Raw genomic sequence first — 22968 nt, 5'->3', positions numbered from 1 at the left:
CCAATGCTGTAAAGAAAAATATTGCATAGGAACCTGGAATGTAAGAACCATGAACCTGGGTAAGTTGGATGTGGTCAAAAATGAGATGGCAAGAATAAATATTGACATCCTGGGCATCAGTGAGCTAAAATGGACGGGAATGGGCGAATTCAGTTCGGATGACTACCATATCTACTACTGTGGGCAAGAAACCCGTAAGAGAAATGGAGTGGCCCTCATAGTCAACAAAAGAGTGACGAAAGCTGTACTGGGATGCAGTCTCAAAAATGATAGAATGATCTCGATACGAATCCAAGGCAGACCTTTTAACATCACAGTAATCCAAGTTTATGCACCAACTACTGGTGCTGAAGAAACTGAAATTGACCAGTTCTATGAAGACTTACAAAACCTTATCGAAGTGACACCAAAGAAGGATGTTCTGCTCATTATAGGGGATTGGAATGCTAAAGTAGGGAATCAAGAGATAAAAGGAACAACTGGCAAGTTTGGCCTTGGAGATCAAAACGAAGCAGGGCAAAGGCTAATAGAGTTCTGTCAAGAGAACAAGCTGGTCATCACAAACACGCTTTTCCAACAACCCAAGAGACGACTCTACACATGGACATCCCCAGATGGGCAACATCGAAATCAGATTGATTATATTCTCTGCAGCCAAAGATGGAGAAGCTCTATACAGTCAGCAAAAACAAGACCTGGAGCTGACTGTGGCTCAGATCATCAGCTCCTTATAGCAAAATTCAAGCTTAAACTGAAGAAAGTAGGAAAAACCACTGGACAGGTAAGATACAATCTAAACCAAATCCCTTATGAATACACAGTGGAAGTGAGGAACAGGTTTAAGGATTTAGATTTGCTGGACAGAGTGCCTGAAGAACTATGGATGGAGGCTCGCAACATTATACAGGAGGCAGCAACTAAAACCATCCCAATGAAAAAGAAATGCAAGAAAGCAAAGTGGCTGTCCAACGAGGCCTTACAAATAGCGGAGGAGAGAAGGCAAGCAAAATGCGAGGGAGATAGTGAAAGATACAGGAAATTGAATGCAGATTTCCAAAGAACAGCAAGGAGAGACAAGAAGGCCTTCTTAAACGAGCAATGCAAAGAAATAGAGGAAAGCAACAGAATGGGAAGAACCAGAGATCTGTTCAAGAAAATCGGAAATATGAAAGGAACATTTCGTACAAAGATTACCATAATAAAGGACAAAAGTGGTAAAGATCTAACTGAAGCAGAAGACATCAAGAAGAGGTGGCAAGAATACACAGAGGAATTATACCAGAAAGATATGGATGTCTCGTACACCCCAGGTAGTGTGGTTGCTGACCTTGAGCCAGACATCCTGGAGAGTGAAGTCAAATGGGCCTTAGAAAGCACTGCAAATAACAAGGCCAGTGGAAGTGATGGTATTCCAGCTGAACTGTTTAAAATTTTAAAAGATGATTCTGTTAAGGTGCTACACTCAATATGCCAGCAAGTTTGGAAAACTCAGCAGTGGCCAGAGGATTGGAGAAGATCAGTCTACATCCCAATCCCAAAGAAAGGCAGTGCCAAAGAATGCTCCAACTACCGCACAATTTCACTCATTTCACATGCTAGCAAGGTTATGCTTAAAATTCTACAAGGAAGGCTCAAGCAGTATGTGGACCGAGAACTCCCAGAAGTGCAAGCTGGATTTAGAAGAGGCAGAGGAACCAGAGACCAAATTGCAAACATGCGCTGGATTATGGAGAAAGCCAGAGAGTTCCAGAAAGACATCTACTTCTGCTTCATTGACTATGCAAAAGCCTTTGACTGTGTTGACCACAGCAAACTATGGCAAGTTCTTAAAGAAATGGGAGTGCCTGATCACCTCATCTGTCTCCTGCGAAATCTCTATGTGGGACAAGAAGCTACAGTTAGAACTGGATATGGAACAACTGATTGGTTCCAAATTGGGAAAGGAGTACGGCAAGGCTGTATATTGTCTCCCTGCTTATTTAACTTATATGCGGAATTCATCATGCGAAAGGCTGGGCTGGATGAATCCCAAGCCGGAATTAAGATTGCCGGAAGAAATATCAACAACCTCAGATATGCAGATGACACAACCTTGATGGCAGAAAGTGAAGAGGAATTAAAGAACCTTTTAATGAGGGTGAAAGAGGAGAGCGCAAAATATGGTCTGAAGCTCAACATCAAAAAAACGAAGATCATGGCCACTGGGCCCATCACCTCCTGGCAAATAGATGGGGAAGAAATGGAGGCAGTGAGAGATTTTACTTTCTTGGGCTCCATGATCAGTGCAGATGGTGACAGCAGTCACGAAATTAAAAGATGCCTGCTCCTTGGGAGAAAGGTGATGGCAAGCCTAGACAACATCTTAAAAAGCAGAGACATCACCTTGCCAACAAAGGTCCGTATAGTAAAAGCCATGGTTTTCCCAGTAGTGATGTATGGAAGTGAGAGCTGGACCATAAAGAAGGCTGATCGCCGAAGAATTGATGCTTTTGAATTATGGTGCTGGAGGAGACTCTTGAGAGTCCCATGGACTGCAAGAAGATCAAACCTCTCCATTCTGAAGGAAATCAGCCCTGAGTGCTCACTGGAAGGACAGATCTTGAAGCTGAGGCTCCAATACTTTGGCCACCTCATGAGAAGAGAGGACTCCCTGGAAAAGACCCTGATGTTGGGAAAGATGGAGGGCACAAGGAGAAGGGGACGACAGAGAATGAGATGGTTGGATGGTGTTCTTGAAGCTACTAGCATGAGTTTGATCAAACTGCGGGAGGCAGTGGAGGACAGAAGTGCCTGGCGTGCTCTGGTCCATGGGGTCACGAAGAGTCGGACACGACTAAACGACTAAACAACAACAACAACAAACATTTTCCAATCTTCTTTAAAATCAGTCTCTTTCTGATCTCTAATTTTACACATCAAACTTGCCAATTCTACATATTCTATCAATTTCAGCTGCCATTCTTCTTTGGTAGGTACCACCTCATTTTGCCATTTTTGTGTGTATAATATTGGTGCTGCCATTGTTGTGTAAAGAAACAGAGTTCTCTGGTATCTGCTCCAGTTATCCACAGTAAGAAAGCTTCTGGTATTTGGGGGAGAGTTACCTTAAATATATTTTCCAACACATAATAAATCACCTCCCCAAAATCCTTAGCTATTCTGCACATCCACCTGGTGGATCTCCAGAAGTTTCAGTCCGAGTCTCTCCTAGCTGTGCTACTGCAGATGTTCTACTGCTGAGCTTTTTTTGCAGGAGCGATTTTCTTCTTGTGGCAAATTCTAGTTTGTATTGATTATCCCCAATCCAATGTGTCTTCCATGTGGGGTTGAGAGCGAGCATGTGGATCTGCTCATATCTTATCTGAAGCCAGATTGCTGCATTCCTTATATATTTTAATGTGTCTTTAATAATTCCCTGCAGATCCGAGCACCAGCCATTTTTCTGCCTGCAGAAATGTACACTTAGAAAGTGTGATAACGCATTCCAAGCCGTCTTCAGTTCTTTTGTCAGTTCATATAAGATGTGTTGCTTGAATACCCTCCATTTGCAGAAACTTCAGTTAGAAAATCTCTATGTTGCTTTAATTGCATGCAGGTTTTAGGAAGACCCCCCTTTTTTGCGGGGGGAATGGTCTATTATTGGAGTCAAGCAAATGCCATAAAACCCCCCACCCCTTGCTCAAAAGTAAAAAATGTGCATACTGTTGGATGATCTATGTGGTAATGAAATGTTGTGCAGCAGGGAGCAGAAAACTTTATTGATGTTCTTGTGTGTGCAAAAGGTTATCCCCTTTTAAAAATGTAAATGACTTTTGCTCATGGCCACCACCACTGATGTATTTCCAGGTTTACCTGTTTCTTTGTTTTAAAATATTTGCACCTTGCTTTTTAGAACAAAGCCCTTACAGGATGGCTTGCAACATAATGTAATTTACATTCCCATTAATGATGCAAATTCTGCCCACACCTTTTGCTGTCATACAACCCCAGATCATAACACTAACTGAGTGTTTCACGGTAGATGTAATGCAAGTAGGATGTAAATCTTCTCCAATTCTTCTCCTCACGTATTTCATGCCATCACTACCAAGCAAGGAGATTTGGGTCTCATCAGTCCAAATAACACTGTCCCATTGGTCCGCTGTCCAGTTAACATGCCCAGTTTCATCTTCTGAATCTTTGTTTGAGAGATAACGATGACCTTTTCCTTGGAATTCTAGCATTTAGACAATATTCCTGCAGTCTGTGTTGAACAGTCCTTGCATTCAACTTCACCATGTCATCTTGTATACACCCAGATGATTTTCTTCTGTCACGTAGGCACATTCTCTCATTTCTTCTATCATCACTTGCTGCTGTGCACCTTTTCCTGCCTTTACAAGTCTGATTTTGTAGTGGCTGAGTCTCCTGATACCTCTTCAAAAAATTAGAAATGCCACCTTTGGTTAAGTTTCCACCAATTTTTCTTCTGATTTCTTCATAACTGTAGCCTTGTTCACTTAATAGTACTATTTCACATCGCTTTCTGGGTGACCAGTCAACTCTTTGTGCCATTTCTTTAATTTTATTACGTTTTACAAGCTCACTAAATGGAAGAACACAAAAAACCCAACCAACTTGATAGCAATCACATAGCACACTGACAAATGTCCTCCTCTCAGCTCCAGTACATAGCATCAGTAGCTGAATCCTGCTGTGACCTGAGTGGATCATTGCCAAAACAAGTTTTCTTTGGTTAAAGTGAAAAAAATTAAGTTCTAACCACATCAGACTTCATTGAGGAGATTGCTACTTAAAGCCAGAGTTGGCCTAACTTGACTTTTTTTTTAAAAGTGACAACTCTTGTTAATAAGAACTTGTAACTTGTGACTTGTGAATAATAATAAGTTTTCTTACTCTATATCAACTAAATAACACAAATATTGTGAAAATAATGCCATTTTACATCATATAGTATTATAATGTAAAGTTATCATTGTGGACCAAATCACTATGATATTATTTTGTTTGTTTCATTTAGGCCTATCTGTGTATTGTTTTACAACTGAATTACATTTAAAAAACCTGTCAGCTCACATCACAATGTCATATTCTTTGCTGAAACCTTTTATTAAGAAATTATAAATTTAATATTGGATTTTCTGTGAAATAATTAATTACAAGCTGAAGTGTGTGAGGAATTGAATGGGGGGGGGTTGGAGGAGAGGCGGAAAGAACAGCTAATATGTTCATGGCTAGAGGGCGCAATCTGGACGGTTCTGCCAGGGGCGCAAGATCACTTAGCTACGGCTCTGGTAATGTGTATCTTGCCCTGCAATCTTGCGTCTTGCGTACACTTGGTCGGCCCTGATCTGGTTCACACTAGCGTCTGGCAACACTCGTGAGGAAACAGGTGCTCTTCCCATTAAATTAGCACAGATGGAAGAGGACATGAGCTGATCCTGGTTGTTGGAAAACCAAACTTCAGCTTCCACGACTTGGAAGCTTCACACTCCTGCTGTAAGCCTAAAAAAATAGATTTGAGTGTTGCTGCTAGCTTGTGAGTGATTTCTGTAAAACTGCTTAGGCAGGCTGGCTGAGACTGTGGGATTTGATTTTGCAAGGAAAATGAACGATTGGACACAGATTTGTGGCTTAGAAATAGTGCACTGGATCAATGGTAAATGTCTTAGCCAACTTTGTTGGCCAAGCTCCATGTGTGGTGTGCCAAACACATGAAGAATGTGCTTTGCAGTTTCTTTATAGTTGCATAGCAGCAGTGTGCAAGTGCTCCATGCACTGAGATCAGTGCCTGTTGTAGGGGCATTAAAGTTGCATGTGGACTGCTTTCAAGAGAAGATGTTTTCAGTGGTGAGCACTGAGAATATTACAAAGAATATTTACCTCCCCACCCTTCCATTGCAGAAACTGTGCTCATAGTGGGTAAGAACATATTAAAAATAACAAAAAAGGCACCTTGACTGGGGCAATATCTGGCCATCTTCTTGTCAGGAGCTTGTCCTACTCTCGAGTAGGACCCTGGCAGAGACACATGCCTGACTGGCGTGTTCTCTCCCTCCTGGTCGTTCGTTCGGGAGCTTCAAAAGCTTTCTTCTGCCCGAACATCACAGCGACCAATGCCAACCAACATCGGCACACTCAGGATCTGCAGTTTCTTCGCAGCTTGCGTAACAGAACTCAGCAACTCAGCATTTGGGCTAATCTACTGTATTTACATATAAGCACACACGGAGCACTGCAACATGGCTCCCTCTCTCTCTAGCATCAGACAGCAAAGAGAAAGAACAAAGGACAATAGTCCCACTTCACGGAACACAGGAACACAAACATCTTGTCTCCGTCACTTCCCACTCAGTTGAGTCAAAACATACACCATTGTGATAGACAACAATCCCATGACTGCCATCACGGGGAATGACTGTTCAACACTTCTTTGGGGGTGGCACAGTGTTTGTGGCCCAGCCACCACCTGCTGCTTCCTGGCTCCTGGTTTTGGGGTCCCATGGCTGTCGACAGTTTGGGCCAATCACTAGTCTGCTTGGGGGCATGGCTGCGCTGGGGAGGGGGCTTTACTCAGGTCTGCTTTCTGGGCATAAAAACAAGCCCAGCCCTCGCTTGAGCCCGCAGTGTCCTTTGGTTTCACAGAGTACATAACAGTGGCATCTAGCATTCTGAATCAACCAGAAGACCATAAATCGGTAGTAATGAATACTGTAAGATGAGTTTCAATAATAAACGTGGGTGGAAAGTAGTAAAGTGGTTCAGTTCTTAAGTGGCTCAGAAGCGGAGTTTGTATCCAGTGGCTTCCTTTCCAAGGACTTTTTCCTCCTGTTACAGTTCTTTATCCCTGCCCAATGTTTCCTTCCCAGTTGTGGCTTTGAAGGAATCCTGATAGCAAAGCAGGCTTTCCCTCCATTGGTCAGAGTGGCTCTGTCTTCAGCACAGGCCGGGAGTCAAGGCTGAATGGGCCCTGGGCCACACAGGCTTGGGGAGGAAGTGTGATTTTACTTGAGGGACGACAACAATTATTGTGTTGCTAGTATTTGTCCTTGGAAGATGCTACTTTCCCTTTCATGGAAGGGGAAAAATGTCTTTTCTGGTGGTCAGTGAATACAAGCCCCTGGGCCCTGCACGGCTGGCATGCAATGGACAATGAAGTTTAAATGGGGTATATATTCATTGAACGTGATGTGTCTGTGCCAAATTAATATACAGTATGCTGCTTTCAGAAGGGGGGGGGGGAGGTCATTAGAGGAGCCTATGATTAGAAATATCAGTCAGCAGGACTGCGTATCTCTCATGCCAAAATGCTGATCTTTAAGGAAAAGTTTTTCTGAGAGGCTTTTAATAGAAACAGCAGAACGGTGGTGGTGAGGACCTGTGGCCGCCCAGATGTTGCTGGTCTGCAGCTCCCACCATTTTGGCTGTTGGCTGTTCAGGTTGGAGCTGATGGGAGATGGAGTCAAACAGCATCTGGAGGGATGCCAGTTCCCCACCTCTGCAGGAGAACTAAGTGGGACAAGTCTGGACAATTTCAGGTGTCAGGCAGGGGACGGCCTATTTGAATGCTCCTCCCATGGTGGGAGGAGGCTTTTTGAACATAGAAAAAGAGTGTGTCAGACAGAAGGACAGACCAAATTTCTACTGGCAGGATGCCCCCCCTCCCCGCCCCACCCATCATTGTCCTTGTAGGAATTTTTAAGAGTCAAAGCTACTCTTTCTACTCGTCCAGAATGCAAATAGTGAATGTTTTCCAGATAACTGCTTTCCCTGCTTCTGTAACATGGGGGACAAATAGCAATGCTCCTTTGCATGATCTCAGTGATCAGGCTAGGGCAGATGATTCTTAAGGCACCCCAGACCTGAGTTATTCAGGGTGTTGTATGTTAACATAACACAAGAGCCTTGAGCCTTGCCCAGAAGCATATGAGCTGCCAGTGCAGATATTTTAGCAAAGGTGTCCCATGCCATCAGTCATCTGCCCCCACCGGCAGTTTAGCTGCAGCCTTCTGCACTAGCTGTAGCTTCTGGACTGGACTCCCTATAGAGAGTGCTTTGCAAAAGTACGGTCTTTGCTGACTGGTGGCAGCTCTCTTTCTCCAGGCCTCAGGTAGAGGTGTTTCCCCTCAACAGCCACCTGGCTCATTGTATGTTGCTAGACTGCAACTCCCATCCATCCCAGCCTATGTGGCTAATGGTCAGAGGTGGTGGAAGTTGCAGTCCAATGGCATCTATGAGGAATGGTTGAAGGAACTGGGTATGTTGAGCCTGGAAAAGAGGAGACTGAGAGGAGGTACGGGAGCCATCTTCCAATATCTGAAGGGCTGTCACAGGGAAGAGGGAACAAGCTTGTTTTCTCCTGCTCCGGAGGGTAGGACTTGAATCCATGGCTTCAAGTTACAAAAAAGGAGGTTCCAAATAAACACCAGGAAGAACTTTCTGACAGTAAGAGCTGTTCAGCAGTGGAACGGTCTCCCTCAGGAGGTTGTGGACTCTCCTTTCTTGGAGGTTTTAAAGGAGAGGCTGGATGGCCGTCTGTCCTGGATGCTTTAGCCGAGAGTCCTGCATTGCAGGGGGTTGGACTAGATGACCCGTGGGGTCCCTTCATATGATTCTACTTTTCAGGCCTATCCTCCTCATGACAGGAGAGTGAGCCGCAAATTCCTTACATTTCTGTAGCATTCATGTTGCAGGTTGATGACCTTGCTGAGGGAACAGTAGTTCTCGTCGTCACCAAAGAAGCCAGACCTTGATTTATCTGCAGGTAGGAAGAAGTCAACAAGATCCTTCTTGCCAACTGCCTGTGTCCCTGGCTTTGGAGTCTCCGAAGCTTCTCAGCCAAGGAATGTGTAGTCCTCCTCCTCTTCTCTTGCCACTTGCCTCCTTTGTTTATATTATGATTTTTCTCAAGATAAGCACTTCTTGTTACCACCCAGAGAAAACTCTGGGCAGGCTTGGGTTGCATTTTTGAGGGTGGAACCACAATCATGAGTAAGTATTCCTAATTCAATTCTTTTTAGTAATTTAATTTTTTAAAATGCTGTTTAATATTTTTTACTTTTTAAAAAAATTAATAATTTCAATATTGTAGAGTGCTTAGAGGTTTTGTTAAAATGGTGTGGCATACAAATTTTGTTAATGAAATAATATTATACAGGAGTTTAAACCTTGCTTAAAATATTGCTGTTGCTCCCCCAAAGCTCTGATCCTCTACCCTACTGAAGTCCAAAATGGTTTCTTGGAACATGATCATATTCCACAATGCCACTCAATTTTCTCAGGTCAGCTGCAAAACCAATCCACACCTGGACTGGAGGAGGTGAAATGGCAGGAGGTGAAATGGCCTCCTCTTTCATATTTTGTGGTGGTATGTTTCCCATTTTTTTTGGGGGGGGGGACTGCTAGGGCACACTCTTGTTTGGGGGCCACCATGTTTATTTTCCCAGAATAAATGGAATGGCACTACATCAGCCTGTTTAAATTTGGTGCCCTCTGGATGTTGATGGGCTTCAGCTCATATCAGCCTGAGACAACATGGCCAATGGTCAGCAATGATGGAACTGGTAGTTCAGAAACATCTGTAGGGCACTTGGTTAGGGAATGCTGATTTTTAAGCTCCTTTGCCTGGTGCAGCCAATGGAGGAGCCAGACGGTGATTAGAGCTTGGACAGCCTGCAAACCATCAGCCAGTTTTTGTCAAATGGAAATAACTTTTCATTCCCTTTAACTAAGTGCCTCTTGCATTACACACATTTTCTATAAATATGACTTTCTAGGCAAGGGATATTTGGACGGGTTTGTAAAAGTAGTTAGAGGATTTGCTCGAAATAGCAGTGGCCTCAAGTTGATGCCTGACTGGGATCATTCAGAGAAGATCCACGGGATAGTCAAGACAAAGACGTCATTTTTTCTGCATCTCACTGTGAACTGAGCTCCAACAGAAACTTGGAAAAACAACGACAGGAACATTTTTTCCTGTTTTCCAAATTTATTCCCTCTGATTTGCTTTCTGCTATTGGCCTTCAAGGATCTGGGAAGACTGGCCAAGTTCAGCTGCCTGTGCTTGACGTGTGCATAGCAATTTTAGTTGGGGAGAATACTTAAGAAGGGGGTCAGCCTGGCTGTGAATTTGCATGACCCTTCTCCTCTGATTTATTTCATAGTCCTGAATCTGAATTGTGATGTTAAATGGGCCTTCTGAGGCTGCCTCTTTTCTGGAAATAGTCACTGCTTCTGCAAAAGAGATACAGATGCAGCAAAAGAGAACTCCATATATATGTGGAGCTCTCTTTTGCGTGTGTGTATGTGTGTAAAAAAGGCCTCAGGACATTGCTGCTGCTGATCTGCCTGTGAGTATTGGGGAGGACCGCTCCCCCTTGAAGCCCATTTCCCATCTTGGACCTGGGGTGGGCCCTATACTCACCACCACAGCTTACAAAGCTCTAATAATAACACTAATGCTATCGAAGGAGGCAAGCATGGAGCTTGGAATTACTACCATGGAAGGGCAAGGGAGGTATAGCGGTGGGGGGCAGATCTTATAGGCAAAGGGGTATGAGATATGGATATGCTCATTCCCCCTCCAGTCTGCGCCCCATCCTGAGGGACAAAGGTAGGGTGAGCAAGGACTACCCATCTCCCTCACTGGTGTTGTGCAATGCCAGCTCTATAGGCAACAAAACCGCCACCCTGCGAGATTTCTTTACCTCGCAGGGGGTCAGCCTGTCTTGTGTGATGGAGACATGGGTGTGCAAAGGGGAAATAGTTACCTTACGAGAGATGGCGCCCCCGGGTTTCTCCGTCCTCCACCAGTCGCGGACTGTGGGCCGGGGGGGGGAGGGGTGGCATTATTAATCCGGGAAGATTGTTCTTTCAGGGCTCTGCCATTGCCATCGATCCCTGGCATTGAATGTGTTGGCCTGGTGTGGGGTTCTGAGGAGAGCTTGGCTGTCTGGCTGGTGTACTGGCCACCTAGCGCACTAGCAGCCACCCTGTTGGGCCTACTGGAGGTGGTGACCGGCTGGGCCTTGGAGTTCCCACTCTACTGGTATTGGGGGACTTCAATGCCCATGCTGAAGCCTCCCCCTCCTTGCAGGTTCTGGATCTGGTGTCTTCCATGGTGACAGTAGGGCTCTCCCAGTTTGTTTTGGGCCCCACACATCCAGCAGGCCACATGCTGGACCTGATCTTAGGCGCAGGCATACATGCCCCCCACTATGGAGGTGCCATGGTCTGATCACTATGTTCTGAAAGCCAGGATTGGCTTCCTGCCCCTACCCTGCTTAGGTGACAAGCCTATTTGGGCTCACCCGCGGAGGCTGATGGATCCTGATAGATTCCATCAGGCCTTGCGGGATCCTGCTCCCCTGGTGACTCATTGACTGAGCTTGTTGAGGGTTGGAATACCGGCTCTTGGCGGCCATCAATGAGATCGCACCTAAGCGCCCTCTGCGACCCTGCAGAAACTGGGCCCCCTGGTTTACCGAGGAGCTCTGGAAAATGAAGTGGGACCTCAGACGGCTAGAGCGAGTGTGGCAGGATGCCTGTGACAGAGCCTCAAGAACACCTAATAGGGTGCTTATGAAAATCTATGAGATGGCCATGAAGGCTGCTAAGAAATCCTACTTCTCAGCCTCCATTGCATCCGCTACCTCTCTCCCAGCACAACTTTTTAGTATAATGAGCTCTCTTATGTCTCTAGAGGGACAGCAAAATTTAAATATGAATCAGGCACATAGCTGTGAGGCATTTGTGAGCTTTTTTTGCAGAGAAGGTCCTGATGCTCCGCTGTGACATCCCTGCTAATTTGGATACAATCATGGAACTGGAGGCCCCTTGACTGTCCTTAGGTCCACTACTGGACCACTTTGACAGGATACTCTCAGCCGATGTGGACAGACTCCTCCATTTCAGAGAAACAGACCAGACAAGAAAGGAGGAGGAGTGGCGTTATATGTCAGGGATGTGCATACCTGTGAAGAGATCCAAGATTTAGAACCCCAAAGCCAAAGTGAGAGCATTTGGGTCAAAATTAAGGGAAAGAAGAATAACAGAGACCTCATTGTGGGAGTTTACTATAGATCCCCAAGCCAAACGGAGGACATAGATGATGCCTTCCTGGAACAGATGGCCAAGCATGCAAAAGGAAGGGAGATAGTAGTAATGGGGGACTTCAATTACCCGGATATTTGTTGGATGTCAAACTCAGCCAAGAGCATAAGGTCAAACAGATTCCTCACTGGCCTTGCAGACAACTTCATTGTCCAGAAAGTGGGAGAAGCAACAAGAGGAACAGCCATTTTAGATCTGGCCCTAACCAATGTTGATGACCTGGTTAGTGGGGTAGAAGTGGAAGGATCATTAGGTGCGAGTGATCATGCTCTTCTGAAGCTTTCTATACAGCGGAAAGGAGCAGACAAGCATACTAGGACTCAATTTCTTGACTTTAAGAAAGCCGACTTCATAAAACTTAGGGAAGTGCTGGGTGAGATCCCATGGACAGTAATACTAAAAGGAAAGGGAGTTCATGATGGCTGGGAGTTTGTTAAGAAGGAGATAGTAAAAGCACAACTTCAGGCAATACCAATGAGATGGAAACGTGGAAGGTGCCTAAAGAAGCCAGGGTGGCTATCTAAAGAACTTTTAACTGAGTTAAGATTAAAAAAGGATGTGTACAAAAAATGGAAAAGGGGAAACCACCAAAGAGGAATATCAACAACTTGGATGATGGACTCAAGGGCATCCTGATCAAATTTCCAGATGACACCAAACTGGGAGGGGTGGCTAACACCCCAGAGGACAGGATCACACTTCAAAACGACCTTGACAGATTAGAGAACTGGGCCAAAACAAACAAGATGAACTTTAACTGGGAGAAATGTAAAGTATTGCACTTGGGCAAAAAAAATAAGAGACACAAATACAAGATGGGCGACACCTGGCTTGAGAGCAGTACATGTGAAAAGGATCTAGGAGTCTTGGTTGACCACAAACTTGACATGAGCCAACATTGTGACGCGGCAGCTAAAAAAGCCAATGCAATTCTGGCCTGCATCAATAGGAGTATAGCATCTAGATCAAGGGAAGTAATAGTGCCACTGTATTCTGCTCTGGTCAGACCTCACCTGGAGTACTTTGTCCAGTTCTGGGCACCACAGTTCAAGAAGGACACTGACAAACTGGAACGTGTCCAGAGGAGGGCAACCAAAATGGTCAAAGGCCTGGAAACGATGCCTTATGAGGAACGGCTAAGGGAGCTGGGCGTGTTTAGCCTGGAGAAGAGGAGGTTAAGGGGTGATATGATAGCCATGTTCAAATATATAAAAGGATGTCACATAGAGGAGGGAGAAAGGTTGTTTTCTGCTGCTCCAGAGAAGCGGACAAGGAGCAATGGATCCAAACTACAAGAAAGAAGATTCCACCTAAACATTAGGAAGAACTTCCTGACAGTAAGAGCTGTTTGACAGTGGAATTTGCTGCCAAGGAGTGTGGTGGAGTCTCCTACTTTGGAGGTCTTTAAGCAGAGGCTTGACAACCATATGTCAGGAGTGCTCTGATGGTGTTTCCTGCTTGGCAGGGGGTTGGACTTGATGGCCCTTGTGGTCTCTTCCAACTCTAGGATTCTATGATTCTATGTCGGAAAGCCCACCACCTGTCCTCTCGACCCGTGCCCATCCTGGCTGATTAGAGCATGATCAGATGAGGTGCGGGCTCCCCTCAGTGAGATCATCAATTTGTCCCTTGGCACGGGGACATTCCCAGGGGAACTGAAGGAGGCAGTGGTGCGTCCGCTCTTAAATAAAACATCATTAGATCCTTTAGATCTATCCAATTAATGCCCAGTTTTGAATCTTCCCATCCTGGGTAAGGTGACTGAGAGAGCGGTTGCTGAACTGGTGGGTGGATTTCTGGATGATACATTGGCTCTAGATCCATTCCAGTTCAGCTTTTGCTCTGGTCATGGGACCGAGATAGCTCTGGTCGTCCTAACAGACGATTTCTGTAGGCAGCTGGATCGAGGTGGGTTGGGGCTGTTGATTCTCTTAGATATCTCAGCAGCCTTTGACATGGTCGATCACAAACTTTTAGACCACCGCCTCGCCGACGTGGGGATTCAGGGCACAGTCCTTCAATGGCTTCGCTCATTCCTTTCTGGTCGGGGACACAGGGTGGCGCTGGGGGTGGGAGCTGTCATCACGCTACTCCTTGGTGTGTGGAGTACCGCAGGGCGCAATTCTCTCCCCGATGCTTTTCAACATCTTTATGTGCCCCCTCGCCCAGCTTGTCTGGAATTTTGGTTTGGGTTGCTGATGACACCCAACTCTATCTGTTGATGGACAGCCATCCTGACTCGGCCCCAGACACACTGACCAGATTTCTGGAAGCTGTGGCTGGATGGCTACATGGGAGCTGGTTGAAGTTAAATCCTTCAAAGACAGAGATCCTTTGGCTGGGTCGGGACGATATGGGATGGGGGGGCCAACTCCCATCCCTTGTGGGGGCGCAATTAGTGCCAGCGCCTTCTGTCAAGAGTTTGGGTGCAGGTTCCCCATCCCTGACATAGGACTTACCACATGGAGGTGATTGCCATCAAGCTTCATTTAAGCCTTTCCCATGCATCCTTTTTGGGTTGCTAGTCATGGTTGCTTCTCTATCATTTCACTATTGTGACATCATGTGGCATAGGCTGTTTGAAAAACAAGGAACCAAAAGCCTCCTGGCTTGGGAGTGGGGTCAACCTGGCTCCAGTGTCCCCTGTTTTTCCTAAAATGCACCATTCTTAAGTTGGGGTAAGGTTGGTAGGAGGGAGAACTGGAATGAAGGAAGTCCTATACATTTGTGTGAATTCGTAGCTGCCAGAGAGCCTGGAAAATGGAGTGAATGAAATGATTCAGGGCACATTAAGAATTCTATTTCCCAGACTTCCTGGCAGCGATACAAACTCCAGATTAATCCCTATGCCCAGAGCATCTGAGAAGGGAGCAGAGGAACCTCTCCATCTTTTCTTCCATTCTTCCAAGGGCCAGCAATTTAGCCCCTCATCCTTTTCCATTCCTCAGGCTTTGTATTTCAAGATATAAAACATGTTACAGTAAGAAAAAGTGTGTGTGTAGATATATCTATATTTATTAAACAACACCATCTTATCAAGGTCCTCTTGAAGATCAGAGTCCCCCTGCCTCAAAATTTATTACTTGAAACACTTGGGGCATTTAGGAAGAGATTCGGGGTTCTGTGTCCCATGGATTCATCCCAACAATGCTTAGATGAGCATAGCAGCTACCAGCTGCTACAAGCACCTGTGGAAAGCCTCATTCCAGTGGCACAATGATCCAAGTCACATGGGTCGGGTGAATTCAGGTGTGCAGCAATCCTTCCTGACTGGTTGGAGAATCGAAAGTCCATCTTTTGTGCCTAGGCATTAACTGCATTGTTGCAGCACAGCCAGCAGTCCAGTTCTGTCCATTGTGTTTTAGCTCTGAGAAATTCTGGTAACTTAATGTACGGTAACTCACAGGTGATAGTTGTGGTGGGGAGGGTGACCCTAGGAGGTTAACAGCAAGGTAATGGCAGGAGGTAGTTACCTGGGAAAACTTTTAACACATACCAATCAGCAGGGCTGGATGAGGCTGACCCAAGGGTTTTTCTTTTTCCGTTTTTGAAGAAGCAGTGAAGGAAATGACAATCTCTCAATATATCTTATGAACATAGAAAGGTAGCAGATGCCTTGAGAGAAAGAGACTCCCTTGCACAAAGGGAGGCTTTTGAAATGGACAATTTATTTGTCTGAGTTGCTGAACAGCTGTGCCCACCTGGCTACTCTGTAAAGCACCAGGCTAGGCGGGGGTTTGACAGGTGCTGGCAGTGTCCTATTGCCCACAAAGCACCATTTCCTTTGCCAGAAAACCTCTTACCTTGGTGAAATATACTTGGAGATGAAAGTGGATTTCATGCTCTTTATTCAGCTCATTGTGGTGAGGAGGAATGGAAGTTCCCCCCCCGAATGTCTGCCTTACATACATTATTTACACAATGGGCCCCATGTGATTGGCTAATTCTGGGATTCTCCTGTAGGCCAATCAGGTTGCAGATTCCCTTCCACCTGGAGCTGGATTGGGCGGCTCCTGTGGACCAATCAGACTGCTGCATTCTGGATCCCATTCAACTCAGTACATAACACTTGGGAAGGGCCTCAAAGGTCTGCACCTCGTGTTAGACTACAAGGACAGGTTGGGGATGCTGCAGGTCTATCGACCACTCTGTTGCCCAGCAGCTCCCCTGACTGAGCTAACCGAGATGGCCTCCCCCCCCCCATATAATACACTTGTGCCTGCTGTTTTCATGAATATATGCATTTGTGTACGCATAGTTTGGTTGGGAGAACTGCACTGCGAATTTCAGCAAAGTGCAATGAAAGGGTAGATGTGTTTCAGTTTGCATACTGGTTCAAGAAGTGCAAATTGGGTAGTTTCCTATTAAAGTACAAACAAATCAAATCCCTCCCCCATTCCTAGTTTATACTGGGGTCCTCCATGAGCCAGGATGCAGCTGGTCAGCTACAGGTTGTAGCTGAGCAAAATTATTGGGGGAAATATAAGAGTAAGACTAAGACCTCCCCCTCACCCAACTTATAATTTCCACAGAAGGATGGACTTTTCTCGAGTGATATGTCAGCTGGTTTTTTCCTCCCTTTCACTCCTTGCATTTAGTTTCCAGAAATCCTAATGAGTGTTAAGCCGGCAAACCCATGCCTGACCTGGGGAAATCCAGGGAAGCTAGAGTGGCTGGGGGGGTGGGGGGGGGTGGGAGCGTTTTTTGCCAGATTCTAGAGGGCCATGCAAGTTAGACCGTGCAAGGACGCAGGGCTCTAATTGCTTTTTGAGGTTGTTTTGGCTAGAAAGTGACCCACGTGGCTCCTTTTCCAAACGTGTGTCATCTCAGCACAGGTCTGGAACAGCTGTGCTCATTTGCAGGTATCCAACCAGTCTGAACTCACAAGTGTCTGGGAGAGTGGTGGCATTTTCAGGGCACTTGGCCAGAAAGCTCCAAACAATGGACAGGTCAGCAGAGGCAGTTTTCAAAATGCATTTTAGTAAATTACTTTGAAGAGAAGCGGTAGACTGAGAGATGTGCTGAGGGTAAAATACTTTTCACCTACGAGTGGGAAAATGGCTGCTGATGGTGGGCGGGCAAACAAATAGCAGGAGTAGAAAGGGTTAAGCAGCACCCCACTTCCAATCACCCCTTTGCCTCTGATTACAGCTTTCCAAGACAGTAAGAAACCACGGTTAGAGACATAGAAATTCACATTAGCTACCAAGACCTGTAATAAATTGCCCCATAATCTGTACATAACTTAAATATATTGTGGCATATGGTTGTTTCTATGTCACAGAGGATATCTTATTATGCATTTGCTTTGACTTGCCTTTGTCTTTACTGAGTTGCATGCAAACATATAAGAGATATTATGTTTTTTCCTGAATGTGTACGTTTGAAATCCAACATATTTTTAAAAATGTTTTTACTGATTTTTCCATATAAATAAAAACACATAACAATAATAACACTGAGAACGTTTTTGAAAGCCAATAAATAAGCAAACCTTCCCATAATACTAGCGTAGCCTGTTTGTAATTTCCGTATGTATAAGAAGCCCTGGCTCTGGTGCACCAAAATTGATATCTCACAAATAATTGATTACACCTCTGTTGGAGATCACACTTCCAGATGTGATCTATCATTAAGGCATGAGAGAATGTCAGCAGTCATGTCAATTGCACATGTTTCTGATCTAATTCTTCCTTATTTGACAGGCGTGTCCTGAGAACAGAAACATCAGAGAGTTGCAGTGCTCCTCCTACAACAACAAGCCTTTTATGGGAAGATTCTATGAGTGGGAACCTTTTGCGGAAGGTAAGGGAAGTTTCTACCTTTGGGCAACATGGTGTGGCTTTCACTGTCCCGCCACACAATATTCAACTGATGTGGGTTTGTTGCTGTTGTTGTTGTTATAATATTTATATACCACCCTTCACCAAAACCTCTCAGGGAGGTTCTCAAGATAAAAACACAAGATAAAAGCACAATAAATAGTTCAAACAAAACAGTGGAAACCAGTGGGGAACATTTCACTCCCCCAACATATCCTGCAGCAGACTTTAAAGCAAGGGGGAGGAACCAAAGGGCCTGCCGGGGGGTGGGTGGGGGGTGGAAGCAGAGGCAAAAGCAGGTGGAACAAGGGATGCCATTCTTGTCTTGAATACCAGCAGGCTGCCATACCACCACCTCAAAAGTCTGTGGCGTCTTGCTTTACATCCCTTCCACCATATACATTTCTCCATCACGGAAAGGGAGAGGTATGTAAACACTTTAAGGACACATCCCACCCAGAAGCACATTGGGAGGAGAGCACAAAGCAGGCTGGCAATTGGTGTGTCCTGAGGAAAGCAGGTGTGGTCTGGGGGGAACCGTGAGGGTTGGATAGAGGAGCCTGGAGGCTTGAATTTGGTCCCTAGACCTGAGGTTCCCCATCTCTGTCACCATCCTGCAACAAGACACCTTCAAGGCCTAAGGTTCCTGAATAGGGCTACCTAAGGAATTGGATGCAAACTGACCTGGACTAATGAATGGATCAGAATTTAGTTGAACACCAGCTCTTGTACTTCCTAAATACATATTCTGACATGGTCCTTATTGATTCATAGGCCCATGAAACCTTCTGCCACACCAAATGTGTTAATCTTAAAGATTAACAGGACTCTTCATTTGGGGTATTTTTTAGTGCAGTGGATTAACATGGGTGTGATATTTTAGAGGTCACTCCTTAAAATATGACCTCTTTGGCTTTCTGAGCCCAAATGCAGGGTGTTCACCCCATCACTATTCAAATATATCAAGGGGCTATTTCATGAAAGAGCCAAGAGACGTATTCTCTGTTGCCCAATGACAATAGTGTGGATCTGGTGGGCGTGAGAGACTGGAGGAGAGATTTCAGCTGAATGTCAGGAGAAATGTCTCAACAGTACAATCACTTTGGCAGTGGGATCCTGGAGGGGTCATGGTGGGCTCTCTTTGTTGGAGACCTTCAAGCAGAAGCTGGGCAAGCATCTGATATGGATACGCCAGCTCTGGGCTTCCTGCATGAAGCAGCGAGTGGAGCCAAAGCCCAACCATCCATTTCATACCACTTTAGCACTCCCAAAGAATACAGGGAACAGTAGTTTGCTCAGGGAGCTGAGAGCTTTTTAGGAGTTCTCCATTCCCATCACAGAGTTACAGTTTCCAGATTGCTCTGGGAAGGGGGGTTGAACCATTCTAAGAAGTGTAGCTCTGTTAGGGAAACAAGCGGGGGGGGGGGGGAGGGATCCTGTTTCGCCATGTGAGGTGAAATGGGAACGAGCCACCCTGGGTGCGTGCTGCCTGCCCCCTTGCCACCCCTGACCAAGCCTTGCTTACCAGGGTCAGGCGGCCGCAGCTTCTGGCAAGATCTCGTGAGGCCTCTGTGCGATCTTGTTGGCACTTGCAGGATCTCACCGGAACCTGGAAGCTGCCACGGCTACTTCTCCAGCAGTGGTGGGGGATCACTCTGGCAGAGGCAGCCTCTGAATACCCCTGCCTGAAGCGGCTGCCTCCTTCTGCTCATGCATGGGCTGGCCCTGGGAACAGAGGTCTCCAAACAGCTTCCAGCACTCTTAACAAACTACAGATCCCAGGATTCTTTGGGGTAAGCCACAACTTTTTAAAGTGGTATCATGGTGCTTTAAATGTATGGTGCAAATGGGACTTTTGACAAGATGACCTATAAGATCCCTCCCAACTCCATGATTTTTTGATACAAATACTGGTAACCTAGTGTGCAATGATTTGGCTGATTGGCTGCTCTCAGTTGTGAAACTGGTGCTAGGTATATTGTCCCTGCATTTTTACAATCTATTTATTTATTTATTTATTTATTTATTTATTTATTTATTTATTTCCTTATAAAACCAATTTTTTAAGGCACTGTACAAAAAGTGCAATCAAACTGTGCTATGCAATACAGTCTGTTTGAGGAATAAATGTTGGAAGTCAGTGTGTTTGAGACTCGGATTGTTTTTAAAGCCTCATGGCTGACCTATTTGCTTAGAAACAGATTTAATTAAAAGGTACGATATAGATGTTGATTATTTTCTCTTTGCAAAGCATTGGCAGGGCTTGAGTGTACATTTCTGAAGCCCCTGCAGTAATATATTCTTATAGAGTTTCCTCCAAGGATGTGTAAAAACACTTGCAGGTTAATATTAGATACCTGCTGACAAGAAATACAAATCAACTAGCTCTCTTATTATTGGCAGGAAGTTACGGTACTTTTCCTCTTACCAGCAGACCAGATCAGGAGAGGCCCCCTTCCTCTGTGCTTTCAGAGCACACACACACAGAGAACAGATCAGCTATGGATTTTTGTCAAATATTTACTCCTAACCCTGATTAATATATATATATTTCCCTTCTGAATGTAAGGATGCTTCCATATTGTTAAGGTCTCTCTTCCTATCTTCTTATAAATGCAGCTGAAATGTGTTTAGGAAAAACAGCATGGCCCATTGTGATCTGTCAACCTCAGGCAGGGGGAAAACAATGCATCCCATCACGTTCTCTTAGTCCGCTGGACCTCTTTCATAAATCACCCAAGTGCCAAGTCAGGGCTTTTAAGGACATGGAGGACTTTGTGGGTCACACCTGTGATCTGTGTGAAACTTTGACCTGTGTAAAACTAGCACATCTTTGGGGTGGGGAGCAGCATGCTGGCAGTATGTTCTACCCTTGACGTATACATATTGGTTTGACTGTCTGAAGAGAGAGCCTACATGCGCATGGGAGACACCTCCTGTTTTTACATACTGTCGTAAGAAGAATTCTACTGGTTCAGATCAAAGGCACTAATTGCCTCCTGTATAGACTACTACAGTTGCACTCCATGTGGGGGTAGCCTTGAAGACAGCCTGGAATCTGCAGCTGGTGCAGAATGCCGCTTCTCAGTTATACACAGATGGCAAGGGGTGGGGATCATATTACCCTGATCTTCAATCTCCACACTGGCTGCCAGTGAGCTGAGAGGTCCAATTCAAGGTGCTAATTGTTGTGTAAAGTGCCCTGAACAACTTGGGATTCAAAGACTTAAGGAGAGCATTCTCGGGTATTGCCTCAACTGACTGTTAAGATCAGCCAGGAATGCCCTGTTTGTCCCAACAGTAGTTACTGCTAGTTGGCTGGTGAAGCAGAGCAGGGCATTCTTGGTGGTGTCCCCCAGATTATGTTTGGTTGGCCTCCACACTGGCCACATTCAAGCAATGTGGGAACCTTTCTTTTTATCCTGGCCTTTGTGTCACAACTGATAATTTTGCTGTGTTGTTCATGCAATCAGTTCTCAAACTGTTATTGGCATATATTCCATTAAGGATCAGTACAAAAAAGTCACTCAGCAAAATCTGCATCTAACACTCAGGTTAATGTTGTGTAACATTCACAAATCCTCAGTGCATGTTGCAGAAACTTGGCTGTTATTTCCCAAACCTTCCCCCAAACCATTGCTATTTTTGTAAAAAAAAAAAGAGGTGGCGGAACTGACCAGTGAACTTGCCTCCCTTGTTCTCTTAGAATGGCAATGGCGGAACTGACCAGTGAACTTGCCTCCCTTGTTCTCTTAGAATGGCAATGGCACCCACCTGAGAGGGGCCAGAGCTGAGTTCTGGTAGGGCTGCCATATGTCCTGATTTTGCCTGACATTACTGGGATTTCAGAGGTGGAATTGATGTCTGGGAGGAATTCCCGAAAGGTAGCGCTTTGTCCTGAATTTTAGGCAAGTCAATCGAAAAATCACATTTCTTTGGAGTTTTCAACAATTTTGGCAACCCTAGTTCTGGTGAGCCCTGCCCCAAACTATCAGGATTGAGTAGGCCACAAAGCTGTCATAATGATGATGATGATAATGCTACAAGATTATTAAAAATTAGCTTTAACAGTTCCTCTTGGTGGGATTATCAAAATTCTGTCACACGTGTTATAGAAGGGGACACAGCAGTCTTGCAGGGTAATCCTATACATGTCTCATTGGAAGTAAATTCCACTGAGATCAATGGGATTTACTCCCCAACTTAAGTGGGTTTAGGATTGCAGCCTAAGGGAAGCAGTCATTTTCACAACTGTATATTTCAACGGCCTGTGTGTACGCACATGGGAACAGTGAGTGAGCATGCCAACTTCTTTGCTGAGCAAGATGGCCCCAGGGAACGCTCGTCTAGGCCATGTTGTAATTGCACAGAGATGGTAATTGGTTCCATACTGTGGGCAGAGTCTGCTGCTGGTCCTTGAAGCAATAACACTGTGTGTGCTACTTTGGGGACCTCCTCCTTCCCACAATTCACCAGCCATGACTCATTCTCTATGGTGCCAGGAAAGAAAGCTTGCGGGCTTCAATGTATAGCTTCTACCATTTCTGTTTCGCTCTCCTGAACAACGCAATCCTTTATAGGAAGGTTTGGATTTTACACCTCTTGTTTGAATTGGAACTCTTGGAAGGGCACCTCACCCAATTTACAGCCAAGCCCTAACGATGGAGTTCAAAATAATTTTACCACCTTCCCCGCCTCTAAGGTATCTCTGTGTGACCATGTAAGGCATGCAGTTTTAATCTCCCTCATTCGCTGTGGTGCAGCTACAGTTTTAAACCATGTTTTATCTGCTATTGCTCCAATACAAACTTTTGTATTTATTAAAACGGGCCATATTTCAGGAATGAAGAACCCTATCAATTTAGAATCTACAATGAAGGATGATGGCATAGTGGAACCTGACACTTTGCTAATGAGAGAGGAGAATAATATGGCTGAAGAGACTGAAGCAGAATGAGTGATGGAGCTACGATAGAAAGGTTCAGACAATCCCTGAGGCACCCTGGACCTAAGTTGTTCAGGGCTTTCGAGATTA

General features: G+C 45.2%; 1 protein-coding gene across 2 annotated transcripts in view; it reads left to right on the top strand.

The window, feature by feature from the left end:
- Positions 1-21244, top strand: part of LOC309518208 (thrombospondin type-1 domain-containing protein 4-like) — a 128851-nt gene extending 107607 nt beyond the window's left edge. Inside the window, exons 6-7 of one of the 2 annotated variants that reach the window (XM_082198104.1) lie at positions 17817-17916; positions 20337-21244. In XM_082198104.1, the coding sequence (XP_082054230.1) occupies positions 17817-17916; positions 20337-20473 (237 nt within the window). In that variant the 3' untranslated portion in view covers positions 20474-21244. Of the gene's footprint in view, positions 1-17816; positions 17917-18707; positions 19010-20336 lie in introns of those variants that run through there. The other variant, XM_082198105.1, reaches the window with a different exon arrangement.
- The last annotated feature ends 1724 nt before the right edge of the window (positions 21245-22968 follow it).

The sequence above is a fragment of the Podarcis vaucheri genome, assembly GCF_965113315.1.
Source record: "Podarcis vaucheri genome assembly, chromosome: 14".
In the NCBI taxonomy this organism is placed as follows: domain Eukaryota; kingdom Metazoa; phylum Chordata; class Lepidosauria; order Squamata; family Lacertidae; genus Podarcis; species Podarcis vaucheri.
Note: the sequence above shows the minus strand (reverse complement) of the source record. Positions and strands in the feature narration are given on the sequence as shown.